Source organism: Rhincodon typus, chromosome 4 (genome assembly GCF_021869965.1).
Source record: "Rhincodon typus isolate 14 chromosome 4, sRhiTyp1.1, whole genome shotgun sequence".
In the NCBI taxonomy this organism is placed as follows: domain Eukaryota; kingdom Metazoa; phylum Chordata; class Chondrichthyes; order Orectolobiformes; family Rhincodontidae; genus Rhincodon; species Rhincodon typus.
The window spans coordinates 44,008,710-44,029,808 of record NC_063335.1 but is presented as its reverse complement, the minus strand read 5'-3'; the positions used below and the strand labels follow the sequence as shown (position 1 = coordinate 44,029,808).

Here is a 21,099-nt window from a genome sequence, read left to right as displayed (position 1 = left end):
GGGTAGGATCCATGAAGGGGCAATGTTTGTGTGTTCTGTGAAGTTATTGGCCTTGCTAGAGTTATTGCTTTTCCTGATACCAAACTTTATATTGTCTTGAAATACAGGACCAATAATAATACCATCTGTTGCACCAACACAACAGTTCGCACCACCAAAGGTTGACATGAATTTCCAGCAGGAGCTCCAAAAGATACGTCGCCGTCTGGAACAGAATGAGTATAAAATGATGCAAAAAGTACATCTCCTCATTGATTCTGATGCACACATGGACTTTGCACAAAGGATATCTGAGTTGGAGGTGAGTGTGCAGTATCAGAAACCTGAGAGATTTTACCTTTAAAAAGTAGCTCCTTTTATGACTCATGCCAACCCATGGTCTCTTCTCATTACATGTTCTCCTGTACCCTCCATCCAATTATCTACCATGGGCTGATGTCAGCATTCATTGTGAGATGCTCACAAAGTATGCAGCATGGGCAGATGTCTGGACCCATTCTGCGATTAAATAAAATAAAGTTTTTAAGCATCTATCGATGACTTTATGTTTTTTTAAAAGGAAATATTTTGAGTTCCTTCATTAATATAATGTATGATTAAAACAAAGACTTAGATTCATTGCCCAGATTAAAGGCATTATCATCTATTGGACTGGAACTGTCAATCAAACTGTGAACTGCCCGGTATCTCATTATGAGAATGATAAGGTGTAAAATCAGTGCTGCAGTCAAACCCATAATGGTGGCCCTTGGGCTTGAGTCTGAATGAATGAGTGACTGATTGAAAGAATGAATGAATGTATGAATGATTGATTCAACCAATGAATGATTAAATGAATGAATGGATGAATGAAAATAGCAGCACGGTTATTTTTCTTGAAACTGCAGATTTTTTTTCACATTTAATTGCCAAGTGTTTTAAATGCCTTGATAGCTTGACAGTTCCAAAGAATTCATCCACTTTTTAGCAGCTGCCATGTTCACTATTGACAATCCCAGAGCTCACCTGCTCTCTTCCAAAGTGAATATTACCTCTTCTAATGGTTATCCTGTACTTATGCAAAAAGCTTAACATACTTCTCAAACAAATCATGCAGCCTTAATTTCCTTCTTCATGTTGGGCTTGACAGCACACCAGTGAAAATTGAGTGTTTTTCCAGGAGCTGCACTTGAACATAGAACTTTAATCTCTGTGAACCATGGAAGTGAAAACTAGAACAAGTCTCTGATTTCCACCTCCCTGTGCACACCTCCCCATGCGCATCCCCCCCAGCCGCCACCCCAAATTGAAGATGATAAATTGGCTGACAACAGGCAGTTGTCTCTGGGCTCTGGGCAGATGCAGCTTACTCAAAACTAAAATATTGAGAAGTCTTCCAATCACACTTAAGAAGACAAACAGTTTTCATAATGGATTTACAAAAGGTGCTTTAGAAATAGGACAAATGAACTGAGCAACTGGTTCTTTCACAAATCTCACCCCCAACTCCAACTGAAATCTAAAGCGCAAATGCCAAACTTGCAAAAATACAATTCAATTAGAACTGCCAAAAAACCCAATTGTAAAAACTGTCAGGTGTTTTCCCTGAAGTGAGTTCAAGCAACCAAGACAGACATTATTTGGAACCATGTGGTTTCTAAGAAATGCCTTGTTTAATTAAAAAGTTCCAGTGTGCCTTTTTGACTTTCTTTTAGAAGTCTGATATATCTGTGCAATTCTTCAAACTCAAGTCCCCAAAAATGATTAAATGTGAATCCATCATAACACTGAGCAGAGTGCATAGGGGAACATTGGAGAGTCATGAAGGCGACATGTCTTTTCTTTCAACTAAGTTACAAGAAAAGAAAACAAGCTCTACTAATGCACATGACGTTTGTCCTATCCTCTTTAATTTTCATTTATGCACTCTTCCCAACGTGTCATTTGTATCTGAGCAGAACAGAAAATCTGCTCCTCTAGCTTTATTATTACGATACTGTCTTTTTGCCTCTCAACTCAACCCAAATTAAATGGGATGAAGCCTTCCTTCCTCTGCAATTTCAGAGGTCTGTAATGTGAAATGATTTCAGTCAGTCTTAAGCAAAGCCTTGTGGATGGAGACAACCAACAGTGTAAAACCACTAACTTGGACACTAACTTTCAGTCTCAAAATGGGAAATAGAAGTACAATGCTTTTACCTAAAAGGAACTCATTTTAGATTAGGCCTAAAGTATGTAGAAGCAGATTAGAAGGAGCTTTGTAATTGAAAGGCTACATTCTACCAGCAGTTGTCTGACAAGAATACATTTAAATTTGGATTATTCTATATTAGGCTGTCTTAACGAGTGTTTTTTAATCTGTGATTTTATTAGAGGTGTTCATTTTAAATGGGTTGAATCTTGAGTTCCTCAATATTGCTTATTATTCTAACAGCTAACTGCTATTCTGCTTTAAAATTAACGAATAAAACAATCACAGGCTGGGAGTAGAGAAATTCTGATGTTTAGCTACAATCCCAAAATAGATGGCTATCCAACTAATTTGAAGCTAAGTGTGAAATAGGAATACACTGTTAAACACAGTTAACAATATTGATTATGATGGGTACAAAATTGACAAAATTAAACTTGTTTCGTGTTCCTTCAGAATAAGAAGAAACAATAAAATTATGTATTACCATACAAATGAAGTAACAGACCCTTTGCTGGTTGCTTAGTCTTTGTATACTACCTTTTGGAAATCGTGCTTGTATCAGGCTTTTAGATTGTATAAAAGCTATTCTGAATTTTTGCAAAATATTTTGCATTTGACTTCAGATTATAATTAAACAAACATTGAATTTTTGCCTTCATTCTAATTTTAATTTTCACTTTTGACTTGTACAGCTTGCACAAGATGAGTTGAATACAATTGATGATGACTTTGTCAGCCTACAGAAAAGGTGGTATAATTCACCCAATGTGTCAAGTGAGTCAAGAGGATACTTTGAAACAGAATTCGGTCTGATTGGCCAGAGACTGAAGAATGGCAGTGATTTTTCGTCTGCCTATTTAGAGAGGTGAAAGAAATTGATAACCATGTTTTATAAACTTTAAGTGACATGAATGAAACCACAACAACCCGTGTGTGTGTGTGTGTGTAAAATATGTACTTCATGCAACCATAAATGTTAAAATATGTTTTCTTTCTTTTGCTTAATTCTTTTGTCTACTGTAGGTTTCCATGTTTGGAATGCTTTTCTAACCAAAGGTGTCAAGCAGCTCCAAATGCCATCTTAATTGTTATCAGATTTTGCAATGTTAAATAGGCTGGATTTCACAGTCAGCATTGCAGTGATGACTGACATTGTGCAAATCTGTCCACGATCACTTACTGTGAGCCCCATGGTGAGAATGTCAGTTACCTTAAGGGAAATGTTCCTTCCCTGCATTGGCTGTCTTGGGGCCTAGAGTAGCATAAGTGTGGCTAACTCTCACTGCAGGACACACTGTACAAAGTAGCCACAGCAGTAAAAAGGAATTAGAAAATTAGATCAACTAGATTTGCTTAAAGTTGCAAAATTTTAAAAATACAACCTTGCAAAACTAAATACCTTAATATTTTTCAAAAGTACAATATTTTGATCAAAAACTAGCAATTAGAAAGCCTGAACAATCATGCTGAAAGCATGGATTTTCAGGTTTTAAAAATTTTAGCAGCTTTCATCCTAGAAATTCAATCAATTTAAACTTATAAGGAGCATTTTTTGATCTGCGCAAGAAGCCTCCCTTGCTCGGAAATACCGGGCATAACACTTTAAAGTATAATTATTTTATATTTAATGGACATGTAGCCCAAGGTCATTGTGGATTTTTGCTTGCTATTTGAAGAAATGAAGCCTTGGAAGTAGAGCTGGAACTCGCGTACCACAGTGTACCATCAAAAAGTTGCAATACCCTTGCTGATATCTAATAACAAAGCACTCAGTGCATTGCCATTATCGGTAACACAAATCTAGTCTAATAAATTATCCGCAATTGCCTGTTTTGGCCTCTTTCTCAGAAAATGTCTGAGACATTGGTAGGACAGTGGGGTTCAATAGTGCTCAGTAAGCAGGGCCCAGACATCTAGGGTCTGTTCTGTGGGGCAGAACCCACTGTGCCCAGCATGAGTGTGTTGGGCCCAAACCACGGCAGCACCAGGACTCTGATTTCCATCTCTGAGCCTGGTAAAAATCATGTTGGAATGTTTTTGTGAGTCATTGTTAATTGCTTGTTATTATATTCTTGCATGAAAGCACTAATTGCATTGATTTGTTTTTAGAATGAAGGCCTTGAAGTTACTCTTCCAAAATATTCTTGAGGTAGAGGATGTGATAAAAGTTTATGAAGCGAGATTAACTGAAGAGGAAACAGTCCCGATGAGTTTGGATAAAATAGAGTCGTACAGAAACACTCTGAGGGTAAACCGAATCTTATCAGAACTACTTGTGTTACTTTCGGTTCTGTTCCAGAAGACATTGGAAGTAATTTCTTCCTCCATCAGGTGGTTGATTATTTTGCTGGAGTGGGTTGTCAAACCATTGTAGAACTTGCCCTATTTTGATCACTCCAATTTCTAAAAACACGATGTAATCTACACTGAGCGATTATCACTGAGTTACATCTTAGTAAACAAGCATACGCCCTGCAATACAAGGTGATCATTTTTGGAATGAAAACCTTAATATTGAGTATAATGTTTCTTTTCTTTTAGCTATGTGGAGGGCTCCACCCAAGATTGAACCTATACTCACTGAACAGTAGTTGTCAGTGGATCAACAACAGGCTAATGCTTGTTAAGAATATAAATTTTGCAGTATCACACAAATATGGACTGCAGTTTATGACTTTACTTCAAAAATGCATTTATCATACAGCCAAGTCCTAGGGAGAAACGAAAACAGAAATTGCTAGAAAAGCTCAGTCGGTCTGGCAGCATCTGTGAAGAGAAATCGGAGTTAACGTTTCAGGCCCAGTAACACTTCCTCAGAACTGATGCTAGCTAGGAAAATGTTGGTTTTATGCGGACGATAGAGTGGAGGAAGTGGGTAAGGAGTAAACAATAAGTGGAGATAGAGTCCAAAGAGAGAGAAGAATCATTGGACAGACAAAAGGAGTGGATAATGATCTGGCTGGGAGAATGAATAGCTGTTAATGGAGACTGTTAGTAGCTAACAGTGGGTTATGTGTAATAGCCAACTATGTGTTCACAAGCCTGGTGTGTGGGGCATTGGGCAAGCCCCGAAGTTATTGAACTCAATATTGAGTCCAGAAGGCTGCAGGGTCCACAAGTGGAAAATGAGGTGTTACGCTGAGCTTTGTTGGAATACTGCAGCAAGCCTGAGACGGAGATGTTGGCTAGGGAACAGGGTGGTGTGTTGAAGTGGCAAGTAACTGGAAACTCAAGAGTCTTTTTCTCGGGTAGAACTTAGGTGTTCTGCGAAGTCGCCATCCAGTCTACATTTTGTTTCTGCAGTGTAGAGGAAACCACTTGTGAGCAGCAAATGCAGTAGACTAGATTGTGGGAAGTGCAGGTAAAGTGCTGCTTCACCGAGAAGATATGTTTGTGCCCTTGGATACTGAAGATTGAGGTAAATGGGCGGATGTTACACCTTTGGCGGTTGCGGGGAAGGTGCCTGGGGGCTGTGGGGGTTTGTTGGGAGCAAAGGAAGAGTGAACCAGGGTTTCCCGAGGGGAAGGGTACCTATGGAAGGCGGACAGGGAATGGGAGAGGAATGTGTGTCCAGTGGTGGCATCTCGCTGGAGGTGGCAGAAATGGCAGCTAATGGTCTTCTGGATGTGGATGCTGGTGGGATGTTAGGAAAGGACAAGGGGAAACCCTATCGCTTTTGCAGGAGGGAAGAGAGGGGGTAAGGGCCAAAGTGCAGGACATGGGTTGGACCTGGTTGAGGGCTCTGTCAACAACAATACTGGGGAATCCTCAGTCGAGGAAGAAGGTGGACATTTCAGAGGCTTTCTTGTCGAAATTGGCATCGTGGAACATACGCCATGGAGACGGAGGAACTTGGAGAATGGAATAGAATCTTTACAGGAAGCAGGATGTATTGTCCAGGTAACTGTGGAGTCGGTGGATTTATAGTGGATATTAGTGGCCAGTCTACCCCCGGAAATAGAAACAAAGATTTCGAGGAAGGGAAGGGGGAGGAGTCAGGATGAACCAGATGACAGTGAGGGCAGGGTGGAAATTGGAAGCAAAATTGATGAGCCTTTCCAATTCCGGATGACAGCGAGAAGCAGCACCGATGATATAATCAATATATTGGAGAAAGAGTTGTGGGCGGGAGCTGGAATTGGTCTGGAACAACGAATGTTCCACGTACCTCACAAAGAGACAGGCATAACTGGGGCCTATCAGGTACCCATGACCACCCCTCTGACCTGAAGAAAAGGAGAGGAATTAAAAGAGAAGTTGTTGAGGTTGAGGACAAGCAGAGGAGGGTAGTGGCGTATGGGGACAGTTGAGGCCTTTGCTCCAGGAAGAAGGAGAGAGCCCTGAGACCATCCTGGTGAGGGATGGACATATAGAGGGATTGTACATCCATGGTAAAGAGGAGGCAGATGGAGACTGCAAACTGGAAATTCCAAGACTTGCGTTGTGTCAGAAGAATCATGAATGTACATGGGCAGGGAATGGACCAGGGAGAAAAGACTGAGTCAAGGTAGGAAGAGAGGAGATCTCTGGGGTAGGAGCAGGCAAATATAATGGGTCTGCCTGGGCAGTTCTGTTTGTGGATTTTTGCATGGAGGTAAAAGCAAGCTGTGCAGGACTGGGGGACTGTTTGCTTGGAGGCAGTGGGGCGGGAAGTGATCGCCAGATGGAATGAGGTTAGTGACTGTAGTTGATACAATGGTCTGATCTTCCCTGTTGGGGTCATGGTTCGAGGAAGATAGGAGGCATCTGACAGCCGGCTCTCAACCTCAGCAATGTAGAGGTCAGTACGCCAGACTACAACAGCACCACCCTAATCGTCAGGCTTCATACCAAAGTCAGGGTTGGGTCTGAGCACTCGGAGTGCAGTCAGTTTTGGGGGAGACAGGTCAAAATGGCTGAGGCAGGAGGGGCAGAAAAATTGAAGTGACCAATGTCATGTCGACAGTTCTCAATGACAGGTGCGGGTGCAGGTAGTAGGCCAGAGGGAGGGGTCCAGGTGAAGGGATAGTGTCGGAGGTGGGCAAAGGGGTCTGAGGGCCGGGGAGAGGACGCTTGTCCAAAGAAATGTGAACGGAGGCGAGGACGGTAGAAGAAGAGTTCGATGCCATGTTGTGCCCGAAATTCATTAAGTTGGGGATACAGAGGAATAAAACTGAGACCTTTGCTGAGTACAGAACATCAACATTAGAGAGTGGAAGGTTAGGAGGGATGGCGGATGGGGAAGGGGATAGAGTCAAAGGGAATGGGAGAGGAGGAAGGTTCCAGAGGGCCAGAGGGTATCTCTGAGTTGTTGCATCTTGTGCCTTGATGTCTGAAAGTCCTGGGGAGTGTTGCCGAACAAAGAGACCTTGGGTTACAGGTTCATAGTTCCTTGAAGGTGGAGTCACGGGTAGACAGGGTAGTGAAGAACGCGTTTGGTACACTAGCCTTTATTGATCAGTGCATTGAGTACAGGAATACAGGAGTTGCGGCTGTACAGGATATTGGTTAGGCCATAGTGTTGAAACGATTTACAAGGATGTTGCCAGGGTTAGAGGGTTTGAGCTATAGGGAGAGGCTGAATAGACTGGGGCTATTTTCCCTGGAGCATTGGAGGCTGAGGAGTGACCTTTATAGAAGTTTATAAAAGCATGAGGGGCATGGTTAGGGTGAATAACCAAGATCTTTTTCCCAGGGTAGGGGAGTCCAAAACTAGAGGGCATAGGTTTAAGGTGAGAGGGGAAGGGTTTAAAAGGGATCTGAGAGGGGAAAGATTTAAAAGCGATCAGAGGGTGGTGCATCTTTGGGATGATGTGCCAGAAGAAGTGGTGGAGGTGGGTTCAGTTATAACATTTGAAAGGCATCTGGATGGATACATGAAGAGAAAGTGCTTAGAGGGATATGGGCCAAATGCTGGCAAATGGGACTAGGTTAATTTAAGATATCTGGTTGGCATGGATGTTTCTTTGCTGTACAACTCCTACGATTCTAAATCATTGAAGATTTATTAAGTTAACACTGGGGCTAATGGTGTAATTATGTAAAATGCAATCATAGAAGATGGACATTTCACAGTCAGTTGAGCTCAACCCTTCAGATGCAGATGTGCTTAATCTCTCAATCTTTCATTACAGTGGTCTTTTATGCTCAGGTAATAGGTCTCTACATAATGTTCTCCATAACATTTTGTCTTACTTTTTTGGTTTTCCACTAGGTACTATTAATACAACATAGCAAAAATCAAAGAAGCTCCACAGTATAGGTTTCAGCATAGGTAGCAACATAAGCTATATTATCTATTCACTTCCTCAGAAAAGAATAAGTACAAAGTTCTAAACCTCTCATGGATTAATCTATCCAAAGCTGTTTTACATGCTATTTACAGATTTGTTGGTATCCTACAGATATTGTCTCTCAGCTGCATTTGAAAGGTTTTATCATTTCTGAGATTTCAAATTCAGAACAATAAAGGCAGTGTGGTAATCCTTTGGCATAAAATGGATTTCTCAATTATTTCTAAATATTAAGTTCTAACAAATTCCATATTCCCCTCAGTTTAATTATTTCAAGAGCTTTGCTGACCTTAGATTATTCAGCATAGAACATAAATGATCCAAAATATGTATTAAGACTATTTCTTTGCATAATAATATATCGAGTTGCGACAGTAAAGGATTTAGTACTTCTATTTGAAAAGAAAAACTATTAGCTTCTGAGGTTATGTTGTTGTATTTCCCTAACACTCTCATTTTACCCAATTTTCTAAAAGGGCCAACTCATACTAGATTAAAATTCCATGGGTGTTGCCATCTTTGACAACATCTTTGACCCAATGGCCATTCATACACTCTCAAAATTGGTCAACTGTTTCCTTGAGAGGGCTGGTGCAGCTCAACTTGATCTTTCATCCAGTTGTCCATTTGCTGTTGCTTGCAGTCGCTACTCATTGAAATGTCAGCTACATTTTCTACACTTCTGTAGCCTGATAATCAAGGGGTTTTCCAATGCTGTTAGCATTCTGTCTCTCTCGCTCTACCTCAGCATCCCGTTTTTTTAAGTTGATAAGTTTCTCATTGATCTCTGACAAAAAGAATTCCCATTAAACATTTAGTTCTCTTTTATCAGGACAGCTGATTGTTTAGTTGCAAATGTATGTTTTTTTTTGCTAAAAAATGATTGTAAACTTTCCTGTGAAAATCCCAAATGGCCAAAGCATTCTGAAACAGAGTAGATATATTTGCTGTCATTGTTTTTTATGCATATTTTACTTCAGATTTTCAACAGCCTTTAAAGAAATGGCATCATTAGCAGACAGTAAACACAATAGGAATATTATATATTCGATATAGTAGGATCATTTTCAGGATGGTGGCTGTTAGGAATAGGATACTGCAAGGATCAGTGCTGGGTCCACAACTATTCACAATGTGTATGAATAATCTGGATGTGCATACAATTCTAATATGTCTAAATTTGCTGATAACAGAACTATGTGGAAGTAGAGGTTGTGAGGAAGATGCAAGGAGGCTTCAAGCAAACTTGGACATAGGCTAAGTGAGTGGGCAAGAACATGGCAGATAGAATATAATGTGAATAATTTATCCACCTTGTTGAAAAAAAAATGGTATTTTGTAAATGGTGTGTGACCGGAAAGTGGTGGTGTCCAAAGGGATGTGAATGTTCTACTTCATTAGTCACTAAAAATTAGCACGCAGGTGCAATAATCAATAAGGAAGGCAAGTCATTGCAAGGTGGTTTGGGTACAGAAATAAAGATATCTTTGGCAATTGTATAGAGCCTTGGTGAGACCACATCTGGAATGTTGCATTTTGCTCTCTTTATCTAAGAAAGGATATACTTGCCTTCAGTGTGTGCAACATGTGTTCATCATACTAATTCCTGGGATGATGGTATTGTTTTATGAGACGAGATTAAGGAAACTGGGCTTGTATTCTTTAGAATCTTGAAGAATGAGAGATTTAAGCTTACAAAATTCTTATGGTACATGACTAGGTAATCAGAATATTTTGCCAGCAGGTGAGTCTACAATCAGGGGACATGATCTCAGAATGAACGGTAAGCCATTTAAGACTGAGATAAGAGGAATTTCTTCATCCAGACGGTGGTGAACTGTTGGAATTTTCGACCCCAGAGGGTTTGGAAAACAAAAATTGATAGATTTCTGAAGAATATCGCAATATCGTTTGATGTGTTTAGTGTGAATATGCAGCAATCCAGTTGAATGTTGATGCAGGCTCAATTGGTTGAATAGCTTACTCCTGATCCTATCTTCCTACATTTCACATCCTTTTGATTTCTTTCAGTCCCAATAGAGACTTGTATTTCTTTAGCATTTTTCACAACCCAGCATATTTCAAAACTCTGCTGCCACTTAAGAGTGAGTGCACTTGTAGAAGTACTTGTAAAATAATATTGCTTTCAAGTAATGCACACACAACATGAGTATTTCAGAAATGTTTAGAAGGTCCGGTGGATGTTGCTCGTGTCCCAGTCCTGGTCCACCAGCATGTCCATAGCAGAATCTGAGAACCCCAGGACCCTACAGATGGTCTGCCAACACAGACCTCTAGTTATAGTTCTCTATGGTTCTGTCTCTACTTTAGACAGACCCTTTCAGCCAGTGCAGGCACTTGAAACTTCAAGCAGCACCTAAATTTCTGCCTCCCTTTCTCTAATCAATAAGCAAAAATAAGCACACTTCCAGCTAGCTGGTGGGTTAAGTTATTTTGAGGAGGATGAGTCCAGAAAATTGCATTCGATTCCTCTGACCTTGCTGGGTTACCTTAAATTGTGCCCTGTTTATCTACTGCTAGTTCTATGCTGGCAGACCATCTAGCATTAATGTTTTGAACTAAAAGTCAAATCATGTAACCTTGGGTAAATAACACCCAATATTTTTAAACAAAATCCATTTAATTTTTTTACACATTTCTTAGAAAATGAAGAGTGAACTGGATCAGAAGAAGAACTTAATTATGATAATGCAGCAAAATATGCAGGAATCCCTTCGGATCAATGGTGACATCATGCCATCTTTCTACAAGTGTGATATAGACCTCACTAAATACAATGAAAAAGTCATGCAACTATCTGACCGATGGCAGAGAGTTAACAAAGAAATTGACAGCAGGTTGGGTATTGCCGTTTTATGAAAGAAAATAATGTATTTGATTATATTGTTTTGGCTCAGTTTGTGGTAACCTTGTTCTGAATAATGAGATTATAGGTACAAATTCAATGTCATCAATGCCCCGGAAGACTGAATTTCCAAAAACTATAAGATGATCTGGGTTTTAGTTCTAGATTGAGGAGACATTGAAGGTAAGCAATACACAGCGAAGATGTATCCCAGAGTGGAAGGGTTCTAGGAAGGGGATAAACAGACCATTATTAACCAATGGCTGAGGAGTTAAGGACAGCATAAAATTGAAAGAAAACTCATATAATATGGCAAAGACTGGATGTATTTAAGGAGAATGGGAAAGTTTTTTAAAAAAACAACAGTATAAAATACACAAACAACAATAAAAAACAAAAGATTTTTATGGAGCTTGATAGGGTAGATTTGGAGAGGTTGTTTCCCTTGTGGGAGAGTGTTGGACCAGAGGGCATAATCTCAGAGTAAATAGTCCATTTAAGACAGAAATGAGGAGGAATTTTTTTCTAACAAGGGTGATTCTGTGGATTTCTTTACTGCAGATGGCTGTCGAGGTTAAATATATTCACAGTTAAGATAGATAAATTTCTAATCATTAAGGGAATCCAGGATTATGGATAAAAGACAGCAGAGCGGTGTTAAGGATTATTTGATCAGCCATGATCTCATTGATGAGCCGAATGGCCCACATCTGCTCCTATAACTTACGGCCTAACCAAAAAGATAACTAATAGATTATGTTTGCTACAAGTCTATTCCATTGAACCTGAAGAGAAATGTACTGTAACGTACCAAATCCTGCTGGAAAACATGTCTCCATGTAGGATTTGTTTCTATGTATCTTTTTTTTTTAGAGCTGATACATTAAAAAAATTTGTAAGAATTCCTGCCTGATGGAAAGTTTCCACCTTGGCAGTGATGAGGCTTTGGGTTCACTTTGCATACTGGTTGTTTAGTATTATTGTTCTGATTGTATGTTCTTTTTTGCCTCCTTTACTGACTAGAGGCTAAGACAATGCTAAGCTGTTCCCTTATAGTAGGCCCAGCAGAGAAGGGAGCTTAAAATTCAGTGACGGAGAAACATATAAGCTCGACATTTCTTAACAAAGGAAATAAATAATTAAACCCACTTCACTTGCATTCCTGCTTTGCAAGAGGCAGTGCTGGTGAGGGACATGGGTGGACTCCCAAAACTTTCTCAGATTGCATTGACTATAATTATGTTGTACTTGAAAAGATGTTGAGAGGGTTTCTAGCTCTGTAATCAAGTAAAAATCTGGGTACCTGTGTCCAAATTTCTTGGACCCCTCAGAACAGGGATCATGTCTTTAAAGTGTAATGCTCCCAATTTAAGGATATTGAACGGGATCAATCTCCTGAATTGACTTCAATACCACTCGAGTTGATAAAATAGCAGGTTCATTAATGACATTTTTAAATTTGTTCAAGTTTAGTGCCAGCCAGTGTTGGCTGTCAATAACACTTGCTTTTCCAGTAGAGATAGCAAGAACTGCAAATGCTGGAGTCAGATAACATAGTGTGGAGCTAGAGGAACACAGCAGGCCAAGCAGCATCAGAGGAACAGGAAAGCTGATGTTTTGGGTCAGGATCCTTCTTCAGAAATTGGGGGAGGGGGGCTCAGAAATAAATAGAGAGGGGAGGGATGGGCCTGGGGAAGGTAGGTGGGATGGTGATAGGTGAGTGCATATAGGCAGTGGTCAGGATTGGTCAGTGCGGTGGGAGTGGTGAATAGATGGGAGAGAAGATGGACAGATTGTGTCAGGTCAAGGAGGTGGGGATGAGAGGGACGGGCTGGGGAGATTCATTATACCAAGAAACTGGAGGAGCAACACCTCCTATTCCGCCTTGGGAGCCTACAGCCCGATGGCCTGAACCTGGATTTTTCCAGTTTTAAAATCTCCCCACCCCCGACCTCATTCCATAACCAACCCTCCCTCTCAGCCCCACCTCCATGACCTTTTCCAGTAGTTGACTTAATCTGGGGGAAGATTGTAGTTTCACTAAATTTGAAAAAATGGAATGAACACTGCATGATATATATTCCAAAGCCATGCTCAAGTTACAAATCCAAATGACCTCTCTGACATGCATCTCCTCTAGTTCCCTACTGGAACCTCAACATTCCTGAGGTTGTGATTAGAAACATTCATAGTGTAATTTGGTTAATAATTCACAACAAAAATCATCACATTAACTTGTAGTTAAATCATTTTTTAAAATGCATTATTATTCTTGTGGAATTAGTCTTTTTTGCTTTCGTTATGCAGATACTTGGACCTAGACAAGGAATATAGGCAGCTAAAAGACTATGGAGATTTGTTTCAGAATCTGAGCAAGTGGATTGATGTAACAAAACAGAAACAGGATGGGTTGCAGGCCAATAGATTTGGGGACACAAATGCAATTGTGGATCAGCTAAATGAGCAGAAGGTTTGTATGCCATTTAATATTTTGTACCATTTGCTTTCTTATAAAATGACTGTCCATTCATTGTATTAGTTTGAAACTGATTTTGAAATGTTAAATCCAGATAGACTAATGCAATGAAATTTCCAGATTATATGTTCTACTAAATGTCAATGCGGAAAATAATTGTAATTCATGGGTGCATATTTCTGCAAAATAATAAGAATTACAGTATTACACATTCAGTATTCCTTTGGCTTTGATGTTTACATTGCAGACCATGAATCATTCAAATTATTCTTTATGCTTAAGCAGATACCTACAGATCTTTGGTGGGGGCGGGGGGGCCTTTTGAACTTACAGTCATTAGGCATGCAATGCAATGTGGCAAACCAATCAGTTTGAAGAATCATCTCTAAGACACGAAGAGTCCAAACCAGGAAATTCACATCATATTTTACAGAAAGACAGATGAGGTTGTGTGAGAGAGAGGTAATAGAAAAAAATGTTTTAAAAATTTTTCAAATTCTCCGAAGACATTGGGTCTAGGCCCGAAACGTCAGCCTTCCTGCTCCTCTGATGCTGCTTGGCCTGCTGTGTTCATCCAGCTCTACACCTTGTTATCTGACGTTGTGAAGGAATTGATTTCACACTTGTAAAATTAAATTTTCAGTGTCAGAGAGGCTGTTTACACTTCTAAAATTCTCTTGCTCCGAAATGCACCAGGGTTATCTTTGTCTGCCCTGTTAATAGACATCTAATGAGCAAATACAGCAACCTCATGTTCTTGCTTTGGTTTCAATTCCGGTCTGTTAGTTAGATGCTCTTATATTGATTTCCTGTGAAAGAGCAGCATAATTGGAGCAGTAACTTCTGGTTTTCCAGATTTGATAGCTTATGTGCAAACTCCAGAGATTTTTGTTTGGTGTACTTTAGAAAAACAGTCAACATTCATAGCTTCAGCATCTCTTTCAATCAAAAATATGGACCATGAATTATACACTCGCACACATTTAAAATAAATTTAGGACCTTGGAGACTTGTTTTAGTCTTTCCACATCTCCCTAGCCCCCAGTGCACCCGCATGTGCACACACATCTCCATATTTTCTGGTCTTTCTGGGGCCAGTTCATTCTCTTACTTTCTTATGTAACCTGCTACAAGACTTTACGTTATGATTTTTTAACGTATCTTCCTAGTTTTTCATGTCCCTCTCCGACAAGTCAGGCATGAGATTGGAAACTCATTGATACACTTCCACTTGAAATCCACCATATGAGCATTTATATTCCTTCTCCCTTTTGGCTCAGTTGTCTGTCAGAGTGTAGCTGAGTTTGAGGGTTTATGAACACCTAATGCACCCCATTACCCTGAGTGCACGATAGGGCAGGTAATCCACCTGCTGTTGAGACCTCTTATGCCTGAAACATTAGTAATGAACTACTGTGATAAAACATGAACCAGGGAGTTTTCAACAAATTGTATTTTTATAGCATGCCTAGCATAATAATACACCCTAAGACATGATGTTGAAGTGTTGTCAATCATTGACAGTTATTAAGACAGATGACAGAAGCTCGGTTAAAGAGGAAGGTTTCAAAGAGTGCCATTCAGGTGGAGAGGTTTAGGAAGGAATTTCCAGACATTTGGTCAAAGGCCTCATTTGGAATACCGAGCAGTAGTGGAGAGAGAAACAGAGTTAACATTTTAAATCAAATATGGTACCCCATAAATTTGCATCAATTCTGAAAATGTGTATTCATTCAGTTGCCTACCGTTCAATATTATGAATGAAATGGGTTAATTTTTATATTATTTTCCTGTTTTGGTGCTAATATTTCCTTATTGTTGAATAGAAGTTGTACGCTGAAATAAAGGGCAAAAGAGGCAATGTTGAAGAATACCAAAAACATGCAGACCTATGTGCAACATCGGTAAAGGTAAGAAGTTCCACTGTGGGCTTGTAGCTGGAAAGTATTATTTTATGTGTGAGAGTGGGATGTATCATGTGCATAATCTTATTTGTTAAACAGGATTACGAGCTGCAACTGGCATCATACAGTGCTGGTCTGGAAACACTGCTCAATATTCCAATCAAGAGGCAGCTGGCACAATCAATTTCCAGTAAAATTCTTCACGAGGTGCGTAAAAAAAATTTCTTGTTTGCTGCTTTTGCCTAAAGCTGCAGTATTCTGCAATCTATCCTCTAGTTTTAAAGATCAAAAGTTACTATGATTTGTGTTAATAACTGAATATTTAACCTCTTCATGTAGCATTTCTTTCACTGTTTTAATGTGGACTCAAACTGTTTGTTTGTTTAAGCCCATTAACCATCTGGTTGCTCCTACAATCTACAATAATCTTCCAGCCTTATTATTAATTTGTTAAGGTTTAAAATGTGTTTTTCAATTTTAGTCTATATCTTAGTGGTGTTATTTTAGACAGATCTACTGGCCACAATTCCCAACCCTCATCCATCAAACTCCAGCTTCCACTGTCAGGAGCAAACAGTAATGTTGAGATCGTTATTGAATGTAAACAACACTTACAGTTTGTTTGTTTTTGTTCCATTTCAGAAATGAGCACCAGCATTTTGTTTGATTTATTTTTCAGTATAAAAATCGACCATAGATTGAGAAATTCACCAATAATTTCCAAAGAAGTCTCCTGACTATCCACCTTAACTTCAGCCTGAGATTAGCCAACATGTGGAGCCCAGTGATCTAAATGGCTGTCAATGTTGTTTCGTCTGGATTTGTGCCAAAGTTTAGGAAAAGCCCATAGAAATTCAGTCCCACTGTTAACTTTTCATAATATACACCTGAAGGGTCCATTGTTATCAAGCAGCTTGTATCAGATTTCTTTTCCACATCTGTCTGGTGTGCTTCCAGTATAGTTTATTTCTGTATTTGAAAGTTATCATGGAATCACATTTTCTATCAGCTATACGATGATCATTAAGATGTTATGACTCATTGTTAAGTATTTGTCTGCAGTTATGTTTGTACTGCCTTCATGTTTTCTCAGCTAATTCATTATTTAGATCATTAATTTTAAAGGGTGAGCACCAGTTAAAAGTGTTGATACTATATGAAAGTTAATGTTCACCAATTCCTCATATTTTCTGGTGAGAAATTCTAGAGAAGTTTTCTTCTGCTTGTGTTTGGACGAAAAGGAAATCTGGGTGTAGTGCGGAGTTAAATTCTGAGGTGGAATGTTTGTCCATAATTGAACCTGTCTGATATTCTACTTAGATATTCAATATGGTGTGAAATCAGCAATGGCGTTTACTCCATTCATATTTCCCCTGTGTGCTCTGTTCAGTCCATGCTTGATGATCAAATGCAAATTGATTAGACTGATCTTTTGTGTTGTTAGTGACTTTCATTCCATTTCAATCAAATTCCCATGTGGCAATTTTCACTCTGAACACAGGTGGCAAACTGGATAATGTACACCAATAATCTTGCATACCTCGTGCAATTAATAGTTCTTCTGTGGAAAAGAAAATCAGACAGGTTGTATAATATCTGTCTGCATGATGCAATTGTTGGAAATTGAGTTCAGAACAGTAAGCATGTGCTGTTTTTCCATTACTTATAGTGGTTTATGTTACAGATGCCCATGTCCACGTACATCAAGATTAGATCATCCAGGTCTGGTATAACTATGGGTCGCCAGTGTTACTTGCCACTTGGCTACCAAGCTGTAACTATCTCCAACAAGAGAGAATCTAACCATCTCTCTTTGATGTTGAATGGCTCTGCCATCACTGAACCCCCCACTTCCCCACTATCAATATCCTCACCATCGACCAGAAACTGAAGAGACCAGCCATATAAGTACATTGGCTAAAAGTGTAGATCAGAGTTTATAAATTCTGCAGCTAGTAGTTCACATCCTAAGCTCCCAAAGCCTGTCCACCATCCAAGGGCAAAGTCAGGAGTGTGATGGAATTCTTTTCCAGTTCCCTGGATGAATTCAGCTTCAGTAATACTCTGGAAGCTTGACACCATCCAGAACAAAGGTGCCCCACTTGATTGGCACCACATTCACATATATTCTACCTCCAACATACAATGTGTACCATTTAAAGATGCGCTGCAGTAATTCACCTTTGAAAGTCACACCTAGAAGGACAAGGACAGGTGCATGGAAAGACGACCACCTGTGAGTTCCCTTTCAAGTTGTACGGATCCATCCTTGATGGAATTATATCAGCATTTCCGCACTGCCACTAAGTCAAAATCCCTTTCTTGTGGCTCTGAGGGTGTACCTACCACCCCTTTGTAAATACCAGCCAATTAAGTGACACACACTTCCTGTGACAAAATAAAGAAAAATATCGATGATTATATACGTGTATATAAACATAATTCTTTATTGAATTAATTAGTCATGTGTTTAATTAATGTGGCTTATTTTTAATCCTTCAGCTAATTTATTTCACCTTCTTTAAGTTTATATATGGATGGCAGTATGGTTGATGTGTCACAACAGAAGCATGTAGATGTTTGGGGGATATTGTGAGTCACTGTTTGTTTGCATCTGGAGGAACATCATCTCAGAGGTCCAGACAATGCATGACATTAGGGCACGAAAGCGCTTTCTGAAAAAAGAAATTCCCAGCATCCTAGAGACATGTTTGGAGCAGAATGGGATAGAACCTTGTTTTACAAAGATGTAATAGGCCAGTTTTCAGAAATGTTTCTGCCTCCCTGCACTTTTACTGGAGGTGACTTCTGAGTGGTGGCAGCAACTCATACATTAGTGATGGGAAGCCAATAAAGTAATTACTAGGGGACACAAGTTCAAGGTGTAAGGGGGGGAAGTTAAAAAGGGATGTGCAAGGCACGCTTTTCACACAAAGGGTGGTGAGTGCCTGGAACGAGCTGCCAGAGGAGGTGGTGGAAGCAGACAGAATAGCAGCACTCAAGAAACACCTGGACAGATACACGAATAGGAAAGGAACAGGATGGGGTACGGATCCTGTAAGTAAAGATAGTTGTAATATGGAAGGAAAAAATGTGTCGGCGCAGGCTTGGAGGGCTAACGGGATGGTTCCTGTGCAGTATTGTTCTTTGTTTTTCTTTGTTCTTATTATCAAAGTGATTAGTAGGCAGAAAGCTGTGGAATTTTTCCTACTGTGCATTGGACTGCATGCAGTGTTTGCAGTGGTGCAGGAAATCAGCACACCATGAGATGCATTTGAGATGATCAACTTAAATAACAAACTTACCAGTCTTCAGGACATCAGACAAATGCGTTAGATGTTTGCTTGTCAACTGCATCAGTGACTGTGCTGAGGAAGTAGTTTCTGATAAAATCAGCAATATGGTGTCCTTGTCTTGTGTTGCCTTCTCCTTTTCCATTTCCCTCAGCAGCAGACAGCATTCATGTTCAGTTTGCTCCTGACCTTTAATGTAGGTGTTCTGATTGTCCTTCCAAAATCTTCAGGCTGCCTGCCATTCCTAATTTGACAGGTAATTAGTGGTCAAATAAGAAGTAGGAGGAGGCCATACTAACATTCAAACCTGCTCCTTGACTAGACTTCTTGACCCCTTTTGTGTCTAAAAATTCTACCAATCAGCCTTGAATATACTTTGAGTATCCACAGCCCATTGAAGTGGAGAACTACAAAATTCACGACTGGCTGAGTTTTTTACCCAGTTGAGATGTGAGTGTAACTGGCTCTGCCAGTTTTTATTGCCCATCCCTACTTGCCTTTGAGGAGGTATTGGTAAACTGCTGCCTTGAACTGCCGAAGGCCATGTGCTGTAGATAGACCCACAGTGCCAATGACACTGAATGAATGGATGTTTATTTCCAAATCAGGACGGAGTTTGGCTTGGGGGTGTGGTGGTTTTCCCATGTATTTACTGCCCTTGTCCTTTGAGATGGAAGTGGTCATGGGTTTGGGAGGTCCTGTCTAAGGTGTTTTGATGAATTACTGCAGTACATTTTGTAGATGGTACACACCACTGCTACTGAAAATTGGCGAAGGAGAATGTAGATGTCTATGGATGTGAAGTTAGATAGGTGAGTTGCTTTATGCTGGATGGTGCCAAGTTCCTTGAGCATTATTGGAACTGCACTTACCCATGCAAGTGAGAACTATTCCATCACACTCCTGACTTGTGCCTTGTAGATGTTAGACAGGCTTTGGGGAGTCAGGAAGTAAGCTGCTCACTCCAACATTTCTAGCCTCTGACTTGTTCTTGTAGCCATTGTATTTATATAGCAAGTGCAGTTCAGTTTCTGGTCAATGGTGACCACCCGGAAAGTTGGTTCAGTGATGATAATGCCTTTAAATGTTGCGTGATTGTTGCCTTGTTCTTACTGGCAACAGTCGTTACCTGGTATTTGTATGGTGTCAATGTTACTTGCCTCCTTTTAGCCTAAACCAAGATATTGTGCAGGTCTTACTGTATTTGAACTTTGACTGCTTCCATGAAGAAGTTCCTGGTTGTTGCAGCCCTCATGTCTTTCCCCTGATCAAGAAACAATGCCCCTTTGTTATAAGTTCTCTAGGCAGAACACACAACTTCTGTTCTCATGTAATGGTACTGTTCTGAAGAGTGAGACTGGATTGTTTCCATCCCTGAGGTTAAAGAAATTAAATGAGAACGTTACAGATGCCTTAACTGTAATCGTAAATTATCTTGTTTTAGGAACGGTTCCTTTTAATTCAGAAATTTATACCCATTCCTTTACTCTTTTAGGAAGGAGAGAGAGGACAGCCAGGGAATTATAGGCCACTTAACCTCTCAGGATTCTATTTTTAATGACCGGGTGACTAACCATCTTGAAAATTTTGAACTGATCAGAGGATCAGCATTACTTGTGTAAAGTAGAGCATTCATGACAAAGATAAGTGAATTATTTTTGAAGAGGTGACTAAAGTCGAGGACAGGGTAATGTCTGTGGATATCTTCCATGTGCTGCTCCTGATGGCATTCAGTAAAGTCCCTTGGAGTCTGGTAACTGAAGTAAATAGAATTTTCAACAAGCTAGTGACCCAGTTAGGAAATTGGTTGAGTGGTGTAGAAGACCGGCTAGATATAATGGGCAGCTTCTCTACTTGGCAGGATATGACCTCTCAAAGGCCGGCAGTGAGACTTCAACTATACATTGTATGTATTAATAACTTAAGGTAGAAGATGACCTATCCGAAGTGACAAGCTTGGTAGCATAATAAGCTGTATGAATGAATGCATACAATTCCAGAGATATTAACACTTCAGTGGAATGGATAAAACTGTTACAAATGGATTTCAGGTAGGCAATATAAGCTTAGAGATAGTAGGAACTGCAGATGCTGGAGAATCCGAGACAACAAGGT

General features: G+C 39.9%; 1 protein-coding gene across 1 annotated transcript in view; it reads left to right on the top strand.

Moving 5' to 3' along the window:
• Positions 1-21,099, top strand: part of LOC109915997 (desmoplakin-like) — a 79,904-nt gene that overhangs the window by 40,515 nt on the left and 18,290 nt on the right. Inside the window, exons 15-21 of the mRNA XM_048595741.1 lie at positions 108-301; positions 2,866-3,038; positions 4,283-4,421; positions 11,110-11,303; positions 13,619-13,781; positions 15,614-15,697; positions 15,791-15,898. Coding sequence (XP_048451698.1) covers positions 108-301; positions 2,866-3,038; positions 4,283-4,421; positions 11,110-11,303; positions 13,619-13,781; positions 15,614-15,697; positions 15,791-15,898 — 1,055 coding nt within the window. The remainder of the gene's footprint in view (positions 1-107; positions 302-2,865; positions 3,039-4,282; positions 4,422-11,109; positions 11,304-13,618; positions 13,782-15,613; positions 15,698-15,790; positions 15,899-21,099) is intronic.